This window comes from Sturnira hondurensis, unplaced genomic scaffold (assembly GCF_014824575.4).
Source record: "Sturnira hondurensis isolate 20B ecotype Veracruz unplaced genomic scaffold, ASM1482457v3 Scaffold0014384, whole genome shotgun sequence".
Lineage (NCBI taxonomy): Eukaryota > Metazoa > Chordata > Mammalia > Chiroptera > Phyllostomidae > Sturnira > Sturnira hondurensis.
The window spans coordinates 29567111-29594186 of record NW_028087015.1 but is presented as its reverse complement, the minus strand read 5'-3'; the positions used below and the strand labels follow the sequence as shown (position 1 = coordinate 29594186).

Here is a 27076-nt window from a genome sequence, read left to right as displayed (position 1 = left end):
CAATAAGGGATGCATATCAAATTGTTCTTTAATTCCCACAAATCAATAAGCCTGATAACCTAATACAAGATATCCAAATGGCCATTAAGCCCTGAAAGATTGCAAACTGGAACGGAAGTGGGAAACCACTGCATACTCCCCTGAGTCCTGCAACAGGAAAGGCCGAAAGAGGTGACAAACACGCAGAGCAACTGAAATGCTCATTTCCTGCTCGTGAGAAGGTAAATTTACACTCTGGGATACTCTTTGACAGCATTTACTTAATCTGAACATATTCATCCCCTACAGCCCGACAGTGTCACTCCCGATAGTGACTCCCACAGCAGTGCTTACCTGTGTTCACAAAAGGACAACCTCAAATGTTCACAACAACCATACTTGTATTAGCCAGAAACCAGAAAATGCCTGAAGCGTAAAATGGATAAATTATGACACATTCTCCCGGGGGAATATTAGATAGTGGTGAGAATGGATGATCTAAAACTACCCCCAGCCTTACGCGTGATCTCACAAGTATAACATTGAGCAAAAGAAGCCAGATTCAGAAGAATATACACTAAATCTACTTTTGAGAAAGCATAAGGTGAAACAGTACTAACCTGTCCTGTTAAAGGTCGAGATAGTAGTTACCTGAGGGACAGGGGAAGGATTTAAAGGAGTAGACGGGGGACTCGGTGATGCTGGTGATGTTTTGTTTCTAGGTCAGGGTGTGGTTACACAGATGTGTTCAGTTTATGAAAATTTAGCAACTGCAACCTTATGATTTATGTATTTCTCTGTGTGTTCTTTTTACTACAATAAATTTTTAAAAACACACTATAACCAGGCAGGCTACCAAAAAAAAAATCTGTCATGTAAAATGGGGGGTGGAGGGATCCAAGATATTCCAAAGTTAACCAAGTGAGTAGGGCGAGCCTGCTACAGAGAATAAAAGTTAATCACCAATTGCACTTCAGCCGAAGCCAAGTTGACATGACTTGTGTTTCGCTTCCTTTGGACCCCTGTTAGAATACAGTAACTGTTCCAGCTGTCTTCTTTAATCCCCAGGGAAAACTTAGGATGTAACATAAAGTTCACTTGAAGATGGAAAGTCTACTTTTTGTTATATCAGAATATTGCCGAAGTACTATATTTCAATAGACAAAAATAAACTGGCGGGTTTTTTTAAGTTAACAAAAATTTCTATTAAAGTTTAGCTCATCTGAAAAGAATTGACATCATTAGTAGCATTGTACGAATAGACTATCACTAATAAAAATCCTTTTAACTAATGGGTAAGTCGAAAAGCCTCCCAAAGGTGCTTTTTCTTTGAAGGGATGTGTAGGCAAAGCTACTATGACCACACACAGTTTTCCTGCCACCCCCCGGCAGGTTCTAATCAAGCCTCGAACTCTGATTGAACTGCGGGGCTCCGAGTGGGAAAATTGATTAACAAAATACAAAATCCAGTGTGCTTCCCCTGCAAACAATCATCACCATATCTTACATGATTATGTAGCCTATAAATCAACACAGCAGGCAAGGGCTTCAGCTGTGGTGCAAATATCTTAATGACTAAGGTATCTTTAACCATGAATAATTTATATCTGCGTGATCCATTTTTCTCAACCATGCTTCACTTCAGCAGGATAAACTAATCATCTGTCAGGGGGTGGGTTCTTGATTATTTCTTCCTGATTTTTCTTCTGTTTATCTTTTCTCATTTTGACACACTCCATTATTTTCCTCTTGCGCAGCCTTAAATAAGAGTACCCCATTCATCCACCCCGCGTGCTTGCTTTTCCTTTTCATATGCCTCTTATTAGACATCTTGGGATAAAGCCAGGGCTTTTGGACCCCTGCTTCTCACGAGACCCTCTGAGGATGAAAGTGGGAGGCAGCTAGGGAAATAGGCTTAATGCCACAAGGCAGCATGAGCTTCTTGATGTTGTGGGGAAACATGTATAATGAAAAGCAATTGTCAGAAAAGGCTAATGATAATTGAACGTTAACGCATCTAGATCCCCTTCTGTGCTGTGGAAAGTAACTGCTACGTGGCTAATGCTGGAAAGCAGTACTCATTAGGACAGTTTTGTTGTTTTCCTAGAACCCATTAAAATAAAGGCGGCTGGGAGACCTTCAGACCCAATCCTATCTCATCTACTACGCTCATCCCAGCTATCCCAGTTCGCCATGCTCAGTCTACTCAGATCCCCACAGGTCTCACTGCCACTCCCATCCCCTTGTCGCACTGGAGGTATTTGGTCATGGCAACTGCTGTTCTGTAGGCAGCCCTTAGGGACAGGGAGCTTCAGCCACCTTCTGTGGATCTCTTGCCCTGCTTGTGGAGTTTTCTGAGAAACCTGGAAATCACATTCTATTAGATAACCCACTATTGTTTTATACGTATGTTGACCCTAGTAGACTAAAAGTTTCATCAGGGCAGGGGAGGGAGGTGAATTGAAAACGTTTGATGTCCTGCAGTTAAAAAAATACCTAGAAATTTCATGAGGTTCAACAGAATACATTTCCATCAGGAGATCCAGGAGTCTACCTGCTCCCCCACCTGCTCTGCAAGGAGGAACCCCAAGGGGTTACTAGAAGGAAGGGATAATACATTTCCATCTATGAATCTCCAGCACCTTCTGATATTCCTGGTATATAGTTAGCACCCCATGGTATATAGATAGCACTATATATAGTTAGCACTATATATACACCCCTGGTATATAGTTAGCGCCCCATAAAGGCATATTTTAAAGTCATGTTGTTGCATAAATGATGACTTAGCCTGCAGACTTAGAAATCCCCACTCTGTGGGTGTATGAGGTGGGTGACCTTCTAATCTTGCAAGAATATAGTTAGGCTTCTCCAGCCTCCTGATAGTACATTAATCCTGCCACTGATTTATCTGATATCCAAAGCTTTTGGATGTGGTCTCAGTCATGTATATAAAATGCCGGCATACCAGAGTCTCATCACAGTTTCTAATATGTAGCTTCTGTTGTAAACCTAAGTGAGGAAAACTACTGGTATCTAGGAAAGATCCCCAGACAGACATCTGGTCTGTCTACCCCAGGATCTGTCTTTAGATCAAGTTGACAATCACATGAGTTTGTCCCATTATAGAGACAACATCACTGATTTGCTTTTTAATCTTATGTCTCAACCTTGTTGAAGGAATAGCCATTGGAAACCTATTGCACCCTATTATAAAAAGTGTGTTAAGGACATTACTCATTTACCAGGTAGCAGCATTTACTCATGTAAAACCCAGGGGAGAGATATCTTTTAGTGCTTTCTGCTTGAAGAATCTTTATTTCCATTGAAAGGGCAGACTTTCTCCTTTCCAGCAGCGGTAACTGCATAGTTAACCATGTTTCCTTTATTGTCCTGGTTTCCAGAAGTTGAGTCAACATTTTTTTTATTAAAGCAAAATGCACATAACACATAGTTAACCAGTTCAAAGTGTAAAGTGTGTGAAGGTAGCTTTTCATACATTCACAATGTTATGTGGCCATCACCTCTGTCTAGTTCCGAAACTGAAGCAATCACTCTGTCCCCAAACCCCAGCCATTTGTAATCTGTTTGCTCCGTGAATTTACCTATAGCTCAGAGTCATTATGTAATTCTCTATTAACCCTTGTGGGCAAGGCAGTTGTAGTCAACTACAACTTTTCTTCTTCCTTATTATTTCCTTATATTACATATTTTGTTTAAAGCAGTAGCCTCCAGGCTTTCCTGCAAAGAAGTTGAGTGGAGACACATACATATAAGTACATCCTTCTTTATAGCCCTGGACCCACTCACCACCCTTCTCCTGTACTCTGTGCCTATTGGCCTACACGATGTACTCACACCTTCTGGCTCCTTCTGGGTTTAGCTAATTGGGAATCATGGCAGGAGATTACAGGAGGGAGGACCATGACTAGGACACTGTTCCCTGGCTTCCTCCCTGTGGGTTCCCTGGGGCTGGCTGCATCCTTTGACTGAAGGCCCCAGCTCCTGTCAGGTAGCCCAGTCTATACAATCCTGGTTCTGAATCCTGGCTCCAGAACAGCTCTATACTTTGCTTCTTCTGGCCTAATGGGCCATGGTGCCCCATTGCTTCTAGCCCTAGAGTACTGCATTATCTCTTGTGATTTCCCTATAACCTTTCTAAATAGTCCCTTTATTACACTCCCCTCAAATTATCCTAATTTGAGTGTACCATCTGTTTCATGCTAAACTTAAGTAAGCACCTGCTACTCCCTGGTTCTGTTCAGCTGTCAGTAATCACGGTTTGCTTAGAGTCCTCTATAGTTAAGCCAGTCTGGCAGATTCTTTTGGGGCCAGACAGCACCTTCCCCCAGGTGCCCAGAGTACTCACATCTTTTCATGGTTTTAAGGTGCAGGATCTTTGTGTATTTGGGGGGAGATTAAGCAATCTCTGGATATATGGTTTCACAAACATATATCTGTGTTGTGTCTCCATGCTCTTGTCTGCATGGCTGAAGATGGCTCACAGTTCTGAGCACACATTGTAACAGCAAGGAGTGGGGAATGAGGCAGAGGAGGGCACAGCCATTTTTTAAGAGTAGTCTAGAATGGTTAACATCTCACTTCCATTCACTTCCCATTGGCTGGAACTTAGTCACATGGCTGTACCTCAGTACAAAGGAGTCTGGGAAATGTTGTTCTTAGTTGGGCAGCCATTTGTTCAGCTAAAACTTAGGAACCTTATTACTGATGAAAGAAGGGAAGATAGGATACCAAGGAACAGCTATCAGTTTCTGTCATTTGTATGAGATTAAGTCAATAAATAACAGAGAAATTTTATTACTTTCATCTGTTTAAATAAGTTTATCTTTAGACATGAAAAAACCAGGTGAAAGAACATATGATTGTCACCTCACAAACCTATCTATTAAAATTCAATAGGTCTATGGAAAGTCATTTGGGAAATTAGTCCTTCTAAAGCTCTATGAAGATAATGTAGAAAACACTCTGATAAGCCAGAGCTCCTGTGAGGTTCGAAACTTGAGCAGGAGGAGAAGGCCAACAAAGCTTCTGGGGTGGAACTAGAGACATCAGGTCATGTGCATTGGGTTAGCAGAAGAGCTTTGACTACTAGAGTGGAGAGGTGGGCATAATCGACTACCTGTTTGCATGATGGAAGGATAACCAAAATAGGTGCTGAAGAGATTGACCAGAATTCTTTCCAGAGAGTGCCAGCTGAGGCAGATGAGAAGCAAACCACTGTTGCATATACCCACAGGAACCACTCTGTGTAAACTCCTAGGTGAGGAAAACTAACACAGCAAGGTGAGCAAGACCAGAGAGTAGCAGCCACTGTAGAGTTAGGTTGAGAACGAACTCTGGGAGCTAGTAATGATTAAATGGGAAAATTATAGCCATAAAACTGCAGAATCGACAAGTCCTCTTAGTAGACCAAGGCCTTTGGTTTCTACCAGCTATTAGTAATGAGACTGCCCTAGTCCGACAGAAAAAGAGGCCCCCATGTAACGTCTCTCAGCCATTTTTGTACATTGAATTTGTACATCCATTGGGTCTTTCCTTATTCTAGACCTGATATAGGGTCACCTCTCCCTCAGGAGTCACTTTCTACATGCTATTTCCACAAATTATTTCTTAGGACTAAATTATTTCAATATTAGCAATCATTTAAGAAACATAGCACATACAAGAATCCTTAGCACTGAGTATGAATGTTGCTGGCATGAATATGCTGTCTTTATCTCATTTAAGAAATGCTGTTTCATCTCAGACTGAAAGTGGCTCTCCGCGTGGAGCTTACAGCTTCATGGGTCGGTACATACCGCCTGGGCTTCAGCAGTAGGAGTGCAGACTCCCAGCTCACTGGATCTGAGTGGCGCCTTGGTGATCAGGATGTGCTTGCAGAAAAAGCAAAGTTCTGTAAATGAAGTCTCAAACACCAGAGCCGGGGAATATCAGAAAAAATATTACAGTAATATACAACTTGAAAAATGAGATGCCTCAAGGCTTGAGGTCCTCATATATCAGTAATAATAATATTCTATGTAGCACTTTGCAAATTACAAAATGTTTAACTACAGTTTGATTTCATTGTAATAAACACTGAGGAACAGATATCATTTTATAGGTAAGCATGTAGACTTAGAAGTCTCTGGTAACTTGTCTAAAGTATCATGACCAAAATATTTTGAAAAGAATTAAATGAAGATGTTTTAACTCTATGCCCAAGGCTCTTTCCTATAAAACCCCTGCTTCTTCTGAGCTTTAAACAATTTGATGTCTTTTCTCATTTGCTCAACATTCATTCAACAACCATTTAGGACACACCTCCTGTGTACCCATCATTATCCCAGGAACTGAGGATGCCATGATTGACAAGACGTAGTCTCTGCCTTTACAGCAAGCCTACAGGCGGCTAAAGGACAGAGGCGTGTAATCCACACGGGCCATTATGGAGCAGGGAGGTGTGTGCTACATCAGCAGGAGTATAGCAGGCTGTGGGCGCACAAAAGAAAGGCGTCTCCCCAAACCATGTATCAGGAGAGGCTTCCCAGAGGAGTTGATGTTTACACGGAGTCCCCGGAGTGAGTGGAAACTGAAGGAATGAAGAGTGTTTCAAAGCAAAAATAAAGCATGTAGAAAGGGACTCCTGAGGGAGAGGTGACCCTATATCAGGTCTAGAATAAGGAAAGACCCAACGGATGTACAAATTCAATTTAGTGTATGCATTCCTTCTAAGCGGCTAATTAGCGACATCATCCATTTATCCACCCATCCATCCAGCTTTCCATCCATTCATTCCACCTCCCTCCCTCTCTCTTTCCCTTCCTTCCTTCCTTTGTTCAACCATCTACCCATTTATAGTACATGCTAAGAAGTTTATTGAATTAATTAACTTAAAAATATTTACTGAGTGATGTAGTATATTCTAGTCTCTGTGTACCAAATGAAATAGAGAGCATAAAAGTACACAGATCTTAGCCCAAATTATGTGAAGCTTAAAATTTAATTGATGAGATAAATTTGTGTAAATATTACTGAATACAAGCTGGGTAGAACAGGTACCCTAAGAGGCACCGTAAGAAGTTACCACTGGCTGTGGGGGTGTTATTTAGAGGCAAATGTAAATTTCAGAGCAGTATTCTCCATTTTGGGGGGTGTATCTGTTTGCTTATTTGTTTTGTTTTCTGAAATTTGTTCTTTCATAGATTCTGTGGCAACAGCATCCGGGCCATTACTAGTTGAAGTTGCCAAAACACCTGGTGCCAGCCTTGGGGTTGCCCTTACTACCTCGATGTGCTGTAACAAACAGGTCATTGTCATAGACAAAATTAAATCTGCAAGCATTGCAGACAGGTGAGTGTGGTGGCAGGGGCCACCTTTCCAAAACTGCATGTGGGTTAAAACACACACACGTAAACAGAGGTGGGCAAAAAGGTTTACAGTTGACAATGGTAAACCTTTTGCATATATATATGTTTATATATACACACATATAATACATATACATACACACACACACACACACACATACATACAGTAAAATACAGCTCTCCTGTCAACTTATACAAGTTTCAATTCAAAAACAAGTTACTGTTCTGGGACTTAAAAATTTGCCTACTTTATCAGCCACCCCATGATGTAATGTCGCCTCATCCAAATATTTGGTATGGCCTTTAAAAATGGAAAAGCAAAAAGATAAGCAACTGAGCAAGTTTTCCTACTGTGTCCTGGGGGGGAGCTAAGCAGAACTTAATTACGCTCCACACACAAAAGCCACGGCTTGTCCTGAATTGTTGTAATCAGTTAGATCCTGCCACCATAAAATCTTACTCCTTTTTTCTTAAATAAATGAAATGATTTTTTTAATTACACAATCTTTAAAGAAAGGACCAACTGTTCCAGTATGCCCATCTTAAGGTTTCACAATCTTCGAGGGTCCCTGAAAACATCATTCATTCCTATCACAGTAAAAATTGGAAGTTCTTTTTTTCTGAATTCATTTTCCTAATTAATATTTTAGGCTTACATGTTAGAAGAGGGATAAAAAGGGTGACTTTACCATCTAGTAAATTATTTCACAGCTCCTGGTCAGAAAAACCGCACCTCCCATAGCTGAGGCGCTCCAGGTACATCCACTTGGAATTCTATTTTTAGACAGAAGGGATGACTTGAAAGGCTTTTGTCTTCAGAAGCAGACTGTTCTCCCTGTGGCGATGTTTAGATATCCTCAGAATGCCCAGTTTCCTTGCACGTCTTCAGCCCCCTTCCCCGTATGCCCTGGGCGTGCCTGGTGGAGCTGTGCCGGTGAAGTGATGACCTGCAGCAACCCCTGTGGTGGTCAGTCTGCAGCGCCACAGAGGTCTTCCCCTACTTTCAGCCCTTTAACCCTGACAGCGATGGATCCAGGGGTGTCCTCCAGCGCAGGGGTGCAGGATAGTTTCATTCTCTCCCTCTGTTTTCTCCCACTCCACAGCGGTAACCCTTGCAAGGAGCTGTCGGCTTGACTAGCACATTGGGATGCTGACTGCTGGTTGCTTTTCTCCACTCATCCAGGAGCCAGTCTCTAGAGTTCAGCAAGATGTAGCGGCAGCCTGGCCCTCCCCACCCCCAGGTCTTCCCTTCTCTCACCACACTGGCTTGTTTTTATTACTGCCTGCATTCATTTCCATCGTCTTCGAGAACAAAATAAAGCAATAATAAAGACCTGGTCCTCTGGCGGCTTGTGTGAAAGGATTCTGAGAACGCCTTAGCTGAACTTGCCCCAGATTATTTTCCCTGCAGACATAAAATAGTGGTCAACAACCCTGTCCCAACTTTGCAAGTCACGCACACCTGGACAATCTGAGTATTTACCAGCTCCTATTTATAGATGGAAAATCCTAGCAAGAACGAAATCACAGAAAAAGTGAAGGGAAACATTTTTTCTATCTTTCCCTCTCTTCTTGCTCACTCCCTCTCAACTTTTGGCATCATTGCCCCAAAATAATTGTTTTCAAAGGACAACAGAAAAACATTGCCTTGAGCTTTTCTGTATTTTCTACAGGGTTTTACAACCCCATTCATAGGGGCTTAACGGCTCCCAGGTAGTGTTTCCTGAAACACTCCCACTTTCCTTTCTGTGAGTAAAGGGACACTGTGAAGATTTAACTGCAAAGGACAGGAAAGTCGTATTACAAGAGGAAGAGCACTGAACCTGTCTCCCTTCTGTAGATGCGGCGCACTGCACGTGGGGGACCACATCCTGTCCATCGACGGAACCAGCATGGAGTACTGCACGCTGGCGGAAGCTACCCAGTTCCTGGCAAACACCACCGACCAGGTCAAGCTGGAGATCCTTCCCCACCATCAGACCCGCCTGGCTCTGAAGGGACCTGACCACGGTGAGAGGATCTGTCTGGGTTAACCTCTTTCTCTTCTCGGTGCGATTATTGCTTGCTTCCTCCAGCAGAGTTAGAGAGATATTGAATTTCTCATTTCTTTTCAAAACAATAGATTATGTTTGTTTACTGGTCTCTCTCCTCCAAATCTTTTTTGCCACGCTGCATAGCATTTACTCAAAAACCTCAAATGGAGGAAAGAAGCATTGTTTGAGAATGTTTTGAAGAATTTTCAGGCTGGTAATATTTGCTATTTTTTTAAAAAAGCCTTTGGTGCAAATTGAGTGTGGAGAAAAGTGAAGTAATTTGGCATCCTGTTATATTGAATTTCCACTCTGTTTGAACGATAATGAAGGCAAAAAGTAAAACTCTCATTTTCAAAATAGTCATAAAGAGTAGGTATTAATAGCAGACTCTTCAGATATTTGAGGGGGGGAATAGTTGTATGAATAGTTGACATTTTATATATTTTGTCTGTTTGCCAGAGTAGTGTATTTCTTAGAATAGAGAACAACCTTTCTGACCAAACATCTTTTCTGAGAGAATCATAGTGTTTTCTTTTTATATTTTAGGTTTGGGGTTTTTTTTTTCTCTCTTTTCTTTTTATTGTTGTTCAAGTACAGTTGTCTCCATTTTCCCCCTCCCACTCACCCCTACCCCAGCCATCCCCACCTCCCACCCTCTATCCTCTCTGCCTTTGGCTTTGGGCGTGTGTCCTTTATACATGTATTTTAGGTTTTTAAAAAAGATTTTATTTGTTTATTTTTAGACAGAGGGGAAGGGAGGGAAAAAGAGAGGGAGAGAAACATCAATGTGTGATTGCTTCTTACAAGCCCCCTACTGGGGACCTGGCCTGCAACCCAGGGATGTGCTCTGACTGGGAATTGAACCAGCAGCCCTTTGCTTCGCAGGCCGGCATTCAGTCAGCCGAACCACACTAGCCAGGGCAGAATCATAATATTTGACTACGTTTTTTCAATAGCAAGTGTCAGCTGAGTGAATCTACATTGTTACCATCCTGAAGATCACAGATATGTTTGCTGAGTATTTATAGGGTGGGACAAAAGTAGGTTTACAGTTGTTCTTATGGAAAACAATACAATAATTAACAAATAATAATATAAGAATAAACTCTGTGTTTCACATACAATTATAAGCCCACCTTTGCCCCACTCTAGCTAGGTGTCTTTTAAGAAAACCCTGTGTGAGAAAGTACTTTCAACCCAAAATCAAATGAAGAAAGACTCGCAAGTGGGGTCTTTGTTCCGACTCCTGCACCATCCTTTTCCTTAAGCCAAGTGTCCTTCTTTTTGGCCTTTGAAGTCAATTCCTTGAAGACTCACTAGTGTCTTCAAGGTGCCCTAGAGGTAAAGAGCTCGTTTCTGTATGTTTAGAGAAAGAGAACAATTTTCTCTGGAACTGTAATTTTGCCTATGAGAAGGTCATTTGTATTACCTGTCTCCTTCCTTCTAGAACACACTGCACTTTCCAGAGTTTGGGGGTGGGGGGAAGAGGGACCAGATAATTTTCATACTGAATGAGTCAGCTGGATGCAATGTTTTTTAATTAAATGAAGTTTAGATGGCCCTGGAGCTAATGAAAATCTCTAGTACAGCATTACCTTTATCAGATTTTAATTTTACACATTGGAGCAGAGAAATGATGCAGCATGGGCAGGTTATGCAAAGAAATTCTGCCTCATCTGAATAGCAATGGTGAGGCACTGGGGCGGGGGGCAGCCCCCAGAAATGCACGACAGTGGCGTCAGGAGGCCCCATGGGCCTGCACACTGGCTGAGAGAGTTCTAGAATGGTAAGTTCCTTCCAAATTAATCTGCAGTCGTCACTGGATTTGAAGCACAGTAGGCAGAAGAATGCACACCATGTAGGGCTTTCTCAGCAAGAGATTTTGCTTGGCAGATTCAGGCATCAGTGAATCAGAATTGTTTAACAGGCTCTTTTGAAAATGTCATTGTCCTTAGCAACCTCATTTTTCTCCTTTTTATTTGTCCTGTATGCAAACCATAAATAATTCAAATAGTTTCCAATTTGTGAAGTAGTAAATATTTTTACCTCCCAAGACAACTTTATAAAATCAATTTACACAGTAAAATGTATAGAGACTAAGAACACATTTTTTTTCTTCGCTGTAAAAAACGTGATATCATTTACAATGACTCAGGGAACTGGTAATTGAAGTGATTCTAATTTCTGACCACATCATGCACTTCTGCTGAAAATTATTCATCATCTTTCTTATCTAGCATTATAAGCAGCTCCCTACATTTTACATTAAAATCAAACTTGCACGTCCTAAAGGAAATAAATATTGTCTCTTAAACACAATTAAGTCACAGTTGTGAAGAGAAAAAAATACCAAAAAAACCCCCAATGGTATTTATAATTTTCAAACTTCTGTTTTCATATTTTTCCACAAGAAATTTCTAGTTATTTTTTCAAGACCTCTGATGCCTGAATAGCACGTCTCTCATCCCGTAGATGGATGGGGACACCACATGTTCCAGGTTTTGCTTAGCAACAAAGCGTTCACCACAGTGTTCTCGTGAAATTTAGAAACGGGGCGCATCGACTAAGAATCAGAGATTAACTGTGCCTTTTGCTGGCAGTAAGGTTAGAAATTGTTCCCAGTGCAGGTCTTTGGGAGGCATAACCATAATGGAAGGAAAGTGAGACTTTGAGGGAAAAAGTGTGAGCAGAGTCACAACCTTCGATACATTCTGTACCAAGAGAAGGTCCATTGGGGAGCTCCAGAAGCCGTCACCAGGGGCTGTGCCTGCACCCTCAGAGGTCCCAACGGGGCAAGAGGGCATTGTTAGAGAGGCAAATAAACAACATCATGCCAGATACCTCTTAAGATTTCAGTAATGATGTCACCATAGAATGCTGGGAAGAGCATTGTGTTTTAAGTATTTACGAACCTGTAACAAAGGACTCAGGAACACCCACAGGAAGAAGACGTGCAGTGCAGTGCCTGGCGGAAGGGACTATGGAGTCAGGCTTCCAAAGGTTTAGTTATGGCCCTACCATTTGGGACCTAAAGCAAGTTGTCCACCTTCTCTATACTTCAGTTTTTTTCTTTGTAAAATGGGTGTTATAATAATGTCTACCTCATTGTTACATGGAGAACACTATGAGATAATCTGTGAGAAAGCACTTAGCCCAGTATCTGGTATACGAGGAAGGGCCCCAAAAACCCTGAGTTTATTGATAAAAAATTGTGTGTTTATTCTTGCATGTTTAAACTTTAGACACCTTCAAAGTACTTGCCATTTGATGCAATATAATTATCAAAACTTTTTCTCCACCGCTCAAAACAGTTTTTGAACTCGTGGATTTTGATGCCTGTTAGTGCTTCTGCTGTTTTTTGTTTCAACCCTTCCATATTGGCAAACCATTTCCCTTTGAGGACTTTTTACATCAGGAGAAACAAACAAACAAAAGAAAGTCACTCCAGGCAAGATCTGCTGAATATGGAGGAGGGTGGGGTACAAGGTAGGGGGAGGCGGGTTATGCCATTTTTGGTCAAAAACTGACAAATATTCAGTGCGGTGTGCACAGGTGTTCTTGTAAATGACCCATCGTGAAATGGGCAAACATGCTGCGTCTTCAAAAAATTCGCTGAAGCCAAACGCAGCCTCTCACCAAAACACCAGCTGGTACACTGACACAGCTGGGTTCCTAGAACACTCACCTATTGGGGGAAGCCTGTACTACAAGGGGCCCACCCTCCTGAAGATAATTCTGGGATTTTGGGGGGTCTCTCGTATGACAAGTACTCAGTAAAGTTTTCTGTTATTATTGGAATCATTAAATGAGAGAATGCTTGTTTGCAAAATGAAATAGTGTGCCAAAAATGTAACATTTTATTTTTAAACTCCTGAAATACTTGCCTAATATATGATTATTAAGTACACACCATAAAAGAAAAGAAATGTGCTGTGAACATTCAAAATAGGCAGTGGCTGTCTTCTTTGGCCTGCATTATTGGTTGTGTGCTTTTTGTATTCATTGTATGTGTCATGCACTGTTGTGCATTATTCCATATCATTTCTGCCTCAGTTATTTCACATGCATGAAGCATTAGTCCTCAATGATATTTCAAAGTTAAAGTAAAGAGGATGACCCACATTTAACCTGCCTGCAATAACGAGCACAGTGCTAGGCACACCATAGGTAGTTAATATGACCTTCCTTCTCAATTTATTATTGGGCCTGACCATACCCCAAAATGCCCAGTTGTTTTCAGAGCACTCCATGAAGAACTGGATTAAAAAATTAAGTTTAGTATTCTGAAGTCCACTCACTGTACTTCACTTGAAATGAAGACAATACTTCGTAAAGAAGTATTGAGAAAAAGAAAGTATTTCGTAAAGAGAAAACAGAGTGGCTGTGGGTGTTGATCAGCCCCACCCAGCGATGACTGCACATTGCTATACAAACTCTTTGTGTGCACCACACAGGAGAGCAGGAAGGGTGAAAGAGTCCCTTAGAGCCTTCCCTTGCAACACTCTTTACCACAAGGAAAATTCTGCTGCAGTGTAGACGTGGACACTCTTGCTGATATCCCTATTCATCATGTATTCAGTCACTCCATTCATTCGTCAGTCATTATGTACTAGGCTCTGTTAAAGTTGCTGTGATACATCTAGTGAGCAAGACAGCAAAGTAAGTAGATTGTTATTCTCATAAACTTCTGGTTTCAAACACTGAAGATATATTAACTCAATGAAGTTATTGCAGACAGTAGTAAGTGCTATGAAACTGTAAGGAACAGTGCGGGAGAGGGCAGCTGCTTTGGCCTCGGAGGTCAGCCACAGTTTCTCTGAGGGTTGGCACCTGAGCTGAGACCTCAATGATGAGAGAAGGAGCCAGCTGTGCAAACCACTGGGACAAGAATGTTAGAGACAGAAAGAACAGTAAATGCCCTGAGGCAGCAAGGAGCCTGGCTTGTGTTAGAAACAAACATAAGACCTGTGTGGCTGAAACGGTCAACGATGGGGGCAGTGATAGGTCATGACGCTGGAGAGATAAGTAGGGGTCACATTTGAATCTCCTGGTAATTGTAACCCAGCACAGTGGATTAAATGGGAGTGACATAATCTAACCTGTGAATGCTACAGATCACACTGTGTGGTGGATACCCGAAGGTAGGTGTGTAGGAGATGAATCACGGGGTCAAGTGTGAAAGTGGGCAGTGGGCTAGGTGAAGCAGATGTTGGCTTGGAATGAGAACAGTGGTGAAGGACATGGACCCCAAACTAGAAAGAGCGCTGGGGTAGAAGGTGAGGGCCAGAAGGTTTGGAGCTGCGAAATTATGCTGGCTGCACATTTCTGAGGTATTCTCTAAACTTAAGTGTTCAGTGTGTGAAATTCGTTGAGTGAGAGACACATCTGTTTCCTTTGAAAGATACTTCATTTGGGGGGAAGTCAATAGAAAGTGGGCAGAATCAATATTAATAATAACAGCTCAACTGTTTTGGGGTATACCAGCACCCTGTTAAGTATCTATATACATCATTCACACGGTTGTTCTGTGAGGTAGATGTCTTCAGGATCTCTGCTGCCATATGAGGAAACGGAGGCTGAGAGAGGCTGAGTCTCCGGCCAAGATTACATAAACAGGAAGGGCTGGAACTGGAGTGGAAACGCAGGAGGCCTCAGCCCTCAGGGGTCTGTCCATGCTGCTGTGCTTTCGTTCCACAGGCCGCCTCCCTCTACAAAGCCTGCAGAGTGTCGGGGGGGGGGGCTGGTACCACAGGTGGCAAAACAAGCTTTTATCTAAATGACCCTCCTTTGAATACTGGCAGAGTACTTGACCTTTCTGCATGATTAAATACTGTTAAATTATTCACACATAAGGCATCAGCATTAGAGTCATGACAGCAAAAGGAGATATAGATTGACATGTTAGTTTTAATTCTTTAAGATTGTTAAATGAAAAAATTCATATGAGACATGGTGACAAGCATAATGTTGGTCACGCTTTAGAACCATGGATGGAAAATCAAATTTAAGCAATACTGAAGTTAGGATGGAAATACAATATGCATTTTTTAAAATAAAGAGGATGCCAAAATTTAAAAATAAACTTTATTGAAATTTTATAGCATCTCCAGGAAATATAAGAACATGGGAATTATTTCAAGAATTAATTATTGCTTTCAGATGTAGTCCTCTTTCAAAAACTAAAAAAGACTAAATACATTGAGACTTTCAGCTTCTCCTTATTTGGACAGAGATGCGATTCTGATATTGATAGATGATTAGAATGGTTTATTGTCTAGAAAAATTAAGTCCAAGTGATGGATCATAGTGAAATTAAAATGTCGGGGCCATAGATTGTGATGTGACCAGTAAACCACTTGAATCATGAGTCCATTTGATTTATTGTTTCTTCTTTTTTCTTTCTCCAAACAAGTGCTGCTAACTAGCCAAGATTTGCAAATCTTCAATTACTAATCATGTGTCATAAATCATCACAGGCTTGACTTTTAAGTTTAAAAAATGTTTTTAATCTCTGCTGTGAAGCGCTGGGGGATATTAGAAATTGATTCAAGAGACATCTTTAAAAGAGGAAAAAATGGGCTGGAGAAAGACATGCATTATTCTTGGGAAGATGAAAGTTTCTGTCCTGATGTTCATCATCTGTTTTGCTGACCACGAAGAAAAGGGCTAAGCCAGTAGACAGTAGATACCCATTTGGTTTGTTTTTTTTTTTTAGCAAGAGGCTTTCATTTTTGTTACACTTTTTATTTGTGCAATTCAGTTACTTTTCCTCTTTTTTGGTTCTTTGTTTGTTTTTCTTATTTCCCATCATCACTTCATGTGGGCAGTGAAAATTCAGAGGAGCGACAGGCAACTCACCTGGGATTCCTGGGCCAGCAACCACTGCAGCCTCCACACCTACCATCACCATAACACGCACCACCCCGACCATTGCCGAGTGCCGGCCCTGACATTCCCGAAAGCGCCTTCTCCAAACAGCCCTCGTAATGTTCCAGGCCTTCTCCTCCTGGTCTTGCATTTACATTATATGAGTATTCTTCTCCCTCCTTGCTCATCTGATTCATATTGTATTTGGCCTCATGGGTGTTGTGTGCTTTCTTTCTTTTTTTTTTTTACAATAGCAACTTAATCATTTCTGACATCTCCTGAGTCTTTTTCTTTTCTGTCAGAAAGCATCTGTCATTAGGAAAGGATGAAAATGTCCAAAATGCTTTATATGTGGTCAGGAGACAACTCAGAATATGCTATAGTGCATGATGTGTGCAGGTCTTCTTTGTATATGTGGAATTTTTTTACTTGGAAATTCATGTCAGAAAGCAGCTATGAAAATGAGATTATGTATCTGATACATTGTGTCGTTTATGGAGAAACTTGTTTTAATGTTTGGGGTTGTGTGTGTGTGTGTGTGTCTTAATGTGTGTGGGGGGTGTGTATGTCTAAAGCAACACTCGTAGAGCTCTGTGTCCCACTGTGCTCACAAGGGTCACACTGCTCCTCAGGTGTCTGTGGACTCTTGTAACTCGGCTCCTAAAGCTCTGCCTCTGTGGCTTCTGAGACCTGGGCTCGGTCTGGTCCAAGTACTGGCTTACCATGGCTGTCTTTCTGGACGTGTTACTTACTGGTTGGCAAGTGTGGTGGGCTCACCCGCCCCCCGCCCAAGAATGCTGTGTGCCAAGTCTTCACTCTCTTACAGCAGCTTTGGTGTCCTCATCCTTCTCTCCTACCTCCATGAGTGCATACAGCCTGAGCTCCCTAAACATGGGGACTTTACCTCGCAGCCTCTACTCCACTAGTCCACGTGGAACCATGATGCGGAGGAGACTGAAAAAGAAAGACTTCAAAAGCTCACGTAAGTGGAATGGTAGCCAGCGTTGTCTGGCCTGGAGGAAACAAGTGGGCAGCTCTGAGTCTTTCATACACAGAAGTCTGTGGGGAGAGTTTACAGAGCTTACACCATCAGGTAGATAGATGCCAAGGAGCCCCAGCTCTTGCCAAAGACCAGTAAGATGATAGGCATTACCTCTATGATAATGACTACAGGGGATACAGCTTCAGACCGAATTAGTCAGTTCGTGCTACCTTTGCCTCTGACTTTTTATTTGAAATTTTTTCTTGCTCCTTTGATCTAATAAAATAACCAAAGGTGTGATTTTTCCTTTAAAACTCCTTCCTTATGTTCTGGGTAGCTTTGGAGATGACCTTTGTTCTTAGTTTCTTATCACTCTAGAGTAATTTTTTGAAAACTGTGTCCTCTTTTTGGTAAATATAATAATGTCATGCATTTTTAATGTTATTATAAGTTTCATATTAAATTATCTTTCATGACCCTTCTCCCTCTAAAAAGTAATAAGTTGCCTTTTCAAACTACCCCACTGAGAATAACTTCTCCAACACATACATGCATTTCTGTTGTTCACTACAACCTTAGAAAGATTGGGAGGATGCTTATCTTTACAATGAGCAACTTACAGTCTAGGAATTTCAAATATAATTCTTGGAAATATGATCCTCTGGGACAGCCAAGCACACTATAGACTAGCAAGACTAGGAAGATGTGGCTGGCTACTTGCTGTTGGGTAGCTGATTGTACATGCAAAGAGAAAAGGGGGAAATGAATGCATTAACAGGGAAGAGACACAAGGCTCCTGATTTTTGTTGTTGTGGGGGGAAGATCATAATCCCATCATCAGCNACTGAGAATAACTTCTCCAACACATACATGCATTTCTGTTGTTCACTACAACCTTAGAAAGATTGGGAGGATGCTTATCTTTACAATGAGCAACTTACAGTCTAGGAATTTCAAATATAATTCTTGGAAATATGATCCTCTGGGATAGCCAAGCACACTATAGACTAGCAAGACTAGGAAGATGTGGCTGGCTACTTGCTGTTGGGTAGCTGATTGTACACGCAAAGAGAAAAGGGGGAAATGAATGCATTAACAGGGAAGAGACACAAGGCTCCTGATTTTTGTTGTTGTGGGGGGAAGATCATAATCCCGTCATCAGCACATTTAAGTTTTAGAGGGAAACACCTGTCTTTCCAACCAGGTCTAATCATAGTCCGCAGTGTGTTTTCTGTCCTGTTACATCCCTTCTCATGGTCATGACTGTGAGTCCTATAAAAGAAGATGGGGTCTCTTGCTGCGCTTACCTTGAGGGTAAAATAAGGAACATCTTTAAGCTACCGAAATAAGGCCAAATCCAGATACTGCAAAGCTGGTAGTGCAGAGAGAATGGTTTCGTAAGAAGGGTGGTTGAACCTTTGGCCCCTCAGCTTATCTGCCAGTGATTAACTGAGCTGGGCAGGCGGATCTTCTGCCAGAGCCACCAGAGCCACCGCCAGGGTAGGAGACTAACCACCAACCACCCAGGCAACGGTCTCTTCACGTTACAGAAGAAGCGCAAAGAAAACCATTGCCAAAGACAGGGTCGCCGCTGTGGTGCACTCCTGATTTGACCAGCATGTCCTTTCATACATGAGACTTGTCACCTTTAGTACATGTCCATGACAGTAAATGTGAAATCAGGAAAAATAGGAAGCTGAGTTTAGTCAAAATTAGAAGAAAGAGCTTATAGAGTCTCATGTTTCTTACCTGACACTTGAGTGAAATATTTACTCTCAGAAGAAGCTACATAGTTGAAAGCAGCACAAGCATCCCGCGCTACATCGCCGTTCACTTATTGCAGCTTCACTGTATCTCGGGTTTTTTAAAAAGCCACAATAAGTGAACCATGATATAGCAAGGGATGACTGTATAGAATTTTATATGTTGTTAAAAATACGTAGGTTTGAGAGTGTGGAAAGTGTTTAAGAGCATATGAAGTGTTTATATGAGTGTGGGAAAGGTTAATAAGAGAGTGGGAAAGGTTTATAGGAGCGTGGGAAGGGTTTATAAAGCCTTAAAATATATATAAATAATAAATAGAACAGCGCTACTTCTCGGATTTTCACCTATCACAGGGGTCTCTGGAACGTAACCCCCGTGACTGGTGAGGGACCGCTGCACAGGGAAGTGGATACAAGCGTAGAACTAGGCTGCCTGTGTTCCCGTCCCAGCATCCTTAGGCTCTAGCTGTAGGGCCTTAAGCTTTCCAAGATTTATTTTTCTTAGCTACAAAGTAGGGATAATTATAGTAGTTATTTCATTGGGTAATTGTGATGATTATGTGAGTATATATATCCTCACCACTAGAAAGGCAAGAAATATACTCTCGAGTCAGGATTATGAAATTAGCACTGTAATTATGTATATGTTAGAACAACACCTGGTAAATGGTAAGCCTACTTAATTGTTAGCTCTTTTTGAATAGTTTAAATGCTAGCTGTTGCTCTGTGTCTGAGCTGTCACGTGTGAGACTCTGTTGACATTCCTCTCAATGGATGCATCTTTCAGAGCGGTTACACGGCAAAACTCATATAGGTCTTGGGTGTCCCATACAGTGCCTTAGGGTTTGTGGTGGATATTTGTGTATGAATATTTTTCCTTATGATAACTTCACATACAGCTCTCCTCACTGATAGAAACAGGCTAACAGCCCTCAGCAGGGAAGAGCAACTAAAACAAATGCATTAATGTTTGTACTTCTGCTTCAATGGCTAAACATTTGTGTTAGTTGAGACATACTGTGCTGACCAAGGACGTGAGAGACTACAAGTGAATGATGATATGTTTGGCTCTCTCAGGTGATATTTACACACCTTGAATTCTGTAGCAGAAAACAAGGTGAGGCCACACTGTCTCTGATGGCTGTAGCCCACTCATAAATTCTCTCGAATCAGCACATTATTCTCCCATAGTCGATATATAAACACAAAGCTGGTTGAAGAAATTTCTAGCTATTTGTGTTTGCTGTAGACATTAGCCACTATGGCAGCACGTTTGATACCTACCAGCATGTTTATAAACATGGTTCAGGTGAGCATATATTTTATATTCTAATCAAATAATAAGCTACAAACTTTTATTCCAATCTCAAAAACACCTTAAAAAAAGAAGACAGTATTCTAAAATCACACACACACAAATGAGGATTAAGTTTGATTCTTTTTTCCTTAAACTTGGAATGATCACATCAGATGTAAGGGTTTTTCCAAATAACTGGTAATAAAAGTTTTATTTCCACTGTCACTGCACCGTTGTTTTTTCCACTGCTTTATTTAATCCTTTATTCTGTGCCACGCTTTACCACCCCCTTCTCACTCTCACATTTCTTTCTATAGCAGCCATGCTGTTTGTGCAGATGGTGCATGATAGCAAAGTCACCAAAAGGATAAAAAGTCCCTTTGCTCTATTGGTGATGAGTTGGGGCCAGAACCTAGAAAACAAAAAGAACGGTCACATATGTTTCTAGTGCAAAGGGAAGATGTGGCCAGAAAATTATAAAGTCTCTCACGAAAATATTAAAATCTTCTGTACCATTGACCAGCAGAGGAAGTACAGGAAATTGGTGACAACATGTTCCAGGGATTAAAACAGGAAAGTTCTGTGTCTGCCTCATGGGGACAGTGATGAGTCGGCCCAGCACTAGGCTTTGAGGAGGGTCACAAAGCTTGGGAGGGTTGCAGAGCCGTGTCACAGAGGGTACCCTCTCATCACCTCTGCTGGAATGGTGCTGACCTTTCCCCTGTAACTGGGGCTGCCCCCTTTTCTGCTGAGGAGGCCAAGGCTCCTTCCAGAAGCCCCATCCCCCACTTGTGATGGTGGCGTGACAGAGAGGTGGCCCTGGCCAGTTCCCTGGCTTTCTGCCTCCCGCCCCTTTACATGGGACCCGTGTAGAGACTGCCTGCTCCTGGTCAGCTTGAGTCGCAGCAAAGAGTACAAGTTAGAACACAAGCCCAGAATGCTCTTTGCCTCTTTTGTCACCGTCACTCACTACTAGGGAGGGCAGCACGGCAAAGAGCTGAAAGGAAGAGAATGAAAAAACCTAACCACTTTTATCCCTTCCACCGACCCTTGAAAAAAGAATGGAAGACAAGGGCAGCTAACGGTAAGCTTTTATAAGGGACCATGTACACAGGCTGACAGGTGATAGCCTGAGACCTGCCCCCCACACCAGCCCCCATGCAGTAGGGGAGCTGCTGGCCACCCCCACGCTCCTCACCTGGATCACAGGATATGCAATGTGTTGTGTCTTCAGCAGGTCATCCTAACTGTGGAACACCTAGGTGAGCTGTCTTAAATCACAGCCTCAAATAATGGCAAACCCTGTGTTATCAATAAATCTTTGAGGTCCTTTGCTCCCTGTACTTTTAAAATGATTTTTATGTCTGACAGTAAACCTCACAGGCTTCTAAATTAAAGACACAGTTGGCTAATTTTTAAACTTTAGGAGTTAAAAAGCTGTCTTTGGTTTTTCTCCCTTACTTACACTAGGAAAGACAGGAATTGACCAAAACACTGGGTCATTTGTCAGAAACATGATGGGTTGTGAACAGAACCCTCCAAATGTGAACGGGGCAAGATAGGGTAGATGTGAACTCTGGCCGGGGCCTTGGCACAGCCCCGTTAACGGTACTAAGACCCGACATGTCGGCAGTACAGTTATTTACATCTTCACCTGCAAGCAGAAACAGGCACTTCTCAGGCCAGAGCCAGGGCCTTGTAGGAGCATTTGCTACTGCAGAGAGAATTCACTGTTCAAAATTTTAAATTACAGCATAATAATTCATGGGGCGCCTTTATTTTCTTCTGCTGGTTGACCACATTAATGAAACAGGATAATCAAACTCATCTTTTTCTCTTCCAAGTAATATTGATTGTTTTTTCCCTCTGGCTCATCATCTTTACATCTACAATTTATCTTTTTCATATCTGAGAGTCATTTTTAAGACTTTAATGCCTATGAATAATCAATATACACAATTTCAAATGAAATTATACTGTTTCAAAGAATGGATTCCAATGCATCAGAGGGCTTTCAGAGTTAATTGTAAATTCCTAGATTTAATATAATCCTGTATTTATTAAATAAATTATAACCTCATATGATTATAAAACCAATGTTTAATACATTTTAATTCTAAATGAAAGTTCCTAATGATTTCTATCACCTCAACTTGCCTCTAGATAGTGCTTATAAATGTAATGATACCCACAGTGAATTAGTATTATTTCTGTATTCAAACCTTCTACAGAATGAAATCTTTTAACTTCTCTAAGTATTTGAAAAAATATAGCAAGTCTCTCCTTTGAAAAGGTACTCATTACATCTAATCTAATGTCCCTCATTATTATTAAACTGACCATTTTTTTAATTCTTTCTTAGTGGAGGTGGTAATCAGCTGACTTAAAAGTTCAAAACTTTAACTAAGTAGTCTAAAAATCTATACCAAATTGAGATCTTAAATGGAAAAAAATATTAATGTGAACCCACAGAAAGATTCACAGAAAGTATTTTTGATGAGGTCTAAAAAAAAAGAAGCTTCACCTAGAAGTGGAAATAATCTGCCAATTAGATGATGTTCTAATGTTACATTCCTGCTTCCTATGAGTACTGACTGGAAAAAAATGCAACTTTCCAGATGTTTACTGACAGGAAATGGTGTCTTTCATTGATTTTGTGCCATCATTAAAGAAAAACAACAACAAGTGATCTGGAGGGAAATCAAAGTACAGTTGACATCAACAAAGGCACCCTAGAAAATGAGATAGTCTAATGAATAAAACACACTGACAAATCAAACAGAAACAGTCTCACAGATACAGAGAAGAGACTGACAGCTGTTGGAGGGGAGGGAGGCTGGGGGGCTTAGTGAAAAAAGGTGAAGGGATTAAGCAAAAATTCCCTGAAAAACTCATAGAGACACACAGCAGTGTGGTGATTACCAGGGAGACAGAGGTGTGGGAGGAGCTAGAAGAGAATAAAGGGCGGGTAAACATTGACTGGAAGGAGACTTGATGTGAGGTGGTGAACACAATACATTATGCAGATAATGTAGTATAGAATTGTACCCCTGAACCGTATATAGTTGTATTAGCCAATGTCAGCCCAATAAATTCAGTTAAAATATGTGATAGTCCAATGGAAAATGCAAATATCACAAAATCAATCTTTCCAGTAAACATCTGGAAAGTTGCATTTTTTTCCAAAATGTGAGTCATTCCTTATTTATTTAGTATTGGAAATTGTAGGCTACCACCTAGAAAAGCTTAGAATTGGAGGCTGCCTTCCCTCCCCACTGCAGGCTGAGTTAATCTCATTAGCGTTAGTCCTGCTGAGACAGAACAGTGGTGGTGCTTCTTTAGAAGTAGTTTTCCTTATTCCTTCTGGAATGACCCACCTCACCATCCTCTGCCACATCAGCTGCAGAGCTGGAATGATCTACATCACAGAAAAGTTTGGGTCCCAAAAGAATGACTTACAGTTTCTTAGCATAATCTACATGAAATGTTGGTTCCAAAATGGAAAGTGCAGATATCACAAAATGGGATCCTGATTTGTTTGTTTGTTTATTTAGCATTCACCGAATGTTAGAGGCACTGGGCTTTAGAGATGAAAAGATCTGGTCCCAATCTTTAAAGAACCGAAGGTCAAGTTGAGAGATAGGCAGGGAAGTATAAACCTGATAAATGCTGAAACAGGACCATGTATTAGAATCTGGAAATGTAGAGAAGTAAATACCTAATTCTGCCTGGATAAGGCTGGGAAAGGAACATTGAAAACACCGGGTAGGGGCTCCAGGGGCAGAGGGCACAGTATGTACATTATGACACAGAAGTATGAACACAGGGCTAAAGACAAATGGCACACAAAAGGAGTGTAGAAGAATATGAGGCAAGATGGACAGGAAAAAAGGAAGTCCAGAAGCATTCCGTGTGCGCTACTATAATTTGAATACATTGTGCTATAGAAAAAGGGAAACTGAGAGGACCCAAAAGATTCTAAACTGGGGGATTGGCCTTTATAGAAACACCACTTGGGCAGCAATTTGTTGGCTGGGACAGGGGCACTTGCTGAAAGCCTCATCTTCTACGCCAGCGCTGCTGAGGCTCTCCTGCAGAGAAGAAGATGAACTGGGGCCTTGTTATGAAGAAAAAGTTAATCTGGCAATAATATGCAGACAGCACTGGGCATGGGAGAACCCAGAAACAAAAATTGAATTGAAGTAAAAAGTAATGAAAGCCTGGATTAAGGCATTGACAGTAAGAAGGAAAAGGGAGATTTAAACAAAACTGATTCAGTTGGAAAACAATGGGGAGTTGTGGGTCAAAGACTACTCAGATTTCAAGCCTGAAGGACTGTAAACGTATTAGTGGCCATGAAAAAGAGAAGATGATTAACTTCATTCTGAAAATGTTGAGTTTGAGGAATCCATGTGGCCTCATTGTGGTTGACATCCATCCAGTCAGGAAGTTCATTACTGGAGAGGTAAGTTTGAGAAGACACAGGCAGAGGTCATGTTTTATTGGGAGTGAATGAGGGAAAGAATCCGAGTTAAGAAGGCTTAGGACAGGACCTCAGACAGCGCTGTGTTTGGAGTGCAGAAAAAGCAAAAAGAACGGGTGGGTTCCACTTACAGGTGAGAATCTCTGCTCACTGCCTGGCGTATTTCCCTTAGCACAATGCTCTCCGGTTCCACCCACGCTGTCGCACTATTCCTGAGCAATAAAAAAAAGAGAAAAGGAAAGACCTGGTGGGGGTGTGGATGGCAGAGGAGGGCAAAGGGGGGAAATTGGGACAACCATCATAGAATAACAATAAAAATGATTTAATAAAAAATTAAGAACCTTCAATGTGTACAATTCAAAAAATGAAAAAATTCTAAAAAGAAACAAAGAACCAGGCTTCTTCGAAACCAAGAGGGCAATTTCAGAGAGAAAATGACAGTTCCCAAAGCCAGCTGCTGCGGAGTGGCTGGGGCAGACGGGGCCATCGATGTCAGCAGTTGGGAAGCCATCCGTGAGAGTAGTTTCCGGAAGGGGTGAAGGCAGAAGCCAAACTCTAAGTCATTAGCGTCAGTACAAATCAGAGAGAGAAGTCAGAAAAGTGAGGGTAGTGAGTAGGAAAGCTGGAAAAAGTAGCAAGAAAGATTTTATGGCCCAAAATCACAGGAGTGGAAAGGAATAGTGTCAAAAATACTTAAGAGTGTGCCTGGGAATGGGGAGAATGATACATCCTCCGGAAGCAGGGAAATGAAGGAGACAGAACAGATGATGACACAGAGCAGCATTTCTCAAATGGCATGCTGGCGTGGCATGGTGTCCACAAGAACTTTTAAAATATGTATTACCTGACCTGTTTTCCCTTAGAGTGTCAAATAAAAAAAATAACAACAGCCAACACAACCATAGCCACCTGGTGTGAATGAATCAAAATTATACCTATTTTTTGTCAGATTAGCAAAAAATAATAATCATAATATACTTTTTGGTATGCCACAGATTTTTAGTGATTATTTTATGTGTGCCATGAAATGAAAAAGGGTGAAAATCACTGCTACAGATAAATCAAGGTGGAAACTGTTGTTTACGGAACTCTTGTCAAATGGTTGTATCTTTTTAGTCTTGTAAGAAATGAAGTAGAGTCAAGTTTGATCCTGGGAAGGGTAGAAATGTTTGCGACATCCTGTAAGTAATCTAATAAGGTGCCAAAACATCACAAAGGGAAAGATTCCTGGGCCTCCTGTGGTGATGAGAATCTGTCCTGACTTTCTCTAATACCCTTAAGCAACTTAGTAACAGCGGTGGAGTTACCTGGGCATTACCAAAGGGGACAGAGAATAGGTCAAGTTGAAGGAGTTCATCATCACCAAGCCCTTATTTTATGAAATGTTAAAGGGGCTTATCTAAGAAAAAGAAGATAAAAAATATGAACAGTGAAAGGACAGCAAACTCACAGTTATTAACAACCACACCTAAAACAAAAACAGAAAAAAACTAAGCAAACAACTAGAACAGGAACAGAACCACAGAAATGGAGGTCACATGGAGGGTTAGCAGCAGGGGAGTGGGAGGAGGAGAGGGGGAAGAAGGTACAGAGAATAAGTAGCATAGATGGTGGGGAGAAAATAGACAGGGGGAGGGCAAGAGTCGTGTGGGAAATGTAGAAGCTAAAGTACTTGTGACACATGGACATGAACTAAAGGGGGAAGTGGGAGGAGGGGGTGTGCAGGGTGGAGACGAATGAAGGGGGAAAATGAGACAACTGTAATAGCATAATCAATAAAATATATTTAAAAATAGAAGTAGAAAAAAAAGAAAGAAAAACACATGGGGTTTCAGAATCTCTGATACTAGCAGATGCATCAATGAAGTGGCCACTAGGGGTCCAGCTGGAGTGTGGAGGGAATTGATGCTGGTAGAAGGCAATGACGAAAGACTGCATTCTCCAGATTCCCTCATGAGGGAGGAGGAAGCCCAGGGGTCCTCATTCCTACAACTGCACCAGCTCTGTTTTGTATCTGCACTATAAAGGCATCCCTTATATGCTTTCATTTGAAAAGGGGAGAACTTGCTAAACATACTGTTTGAAAACCACTATACTTGGAGACAGTTGAGAGGAAATGGGACTGGAAGTAATAAAGAGCAGAAAATTAGATCATAGGGCCTGGGAGAGATGGCTCATAAGATTATGTGATCAACAAGAGGATTCAGATACTGAGATCTTGGAGCTCTACCCATTTTGAAGGGAGAAGGGGTGCAGCACAAGGCTCTGCTGGCAGAGGGCTGGCGTCGGGTGGACCTGCCAG

The 27076-nt window shown here is 41.5% G+C and overlaps 1 protein-coding gene across 8 annotated transcripts in view; it reads left to right on the top strand.

The window, feature by feature from the left end:
* The window catches only part of GRIP1 (glutamate receptor interacting protein 1), a 666005-nt gene that overhangs the window by 557709 nt on the left and 81220 nt on the right, over positions 1–27076 (top strand). For 3 of the 8 annotated variants that reach the window (XM_037063095.1, XM_037063094.1, XM_037063092.1), the window contains exons 8-11: positions 7185–7332; positions 9190–9359; positions 16210–16365; positions 17076–17231. In XM_037063095.1, the coding sequence (XP_036918990.1) occupies positions 7185–7332; positions 9190–9359; positions 16210–16365; positions 17076–17231 (630 nt within the window). The remainder of the gene's footprint in view (positions 1–7184; positions 7333–9189; positions 9360–16209; positions 16366–17075; positions 17232–27076) is intronic. The other 5 variants (XM_037063099.1, XM_037063097.1, XM_037063098.1 and 2 more) reach the window with 3 other exon arrangements.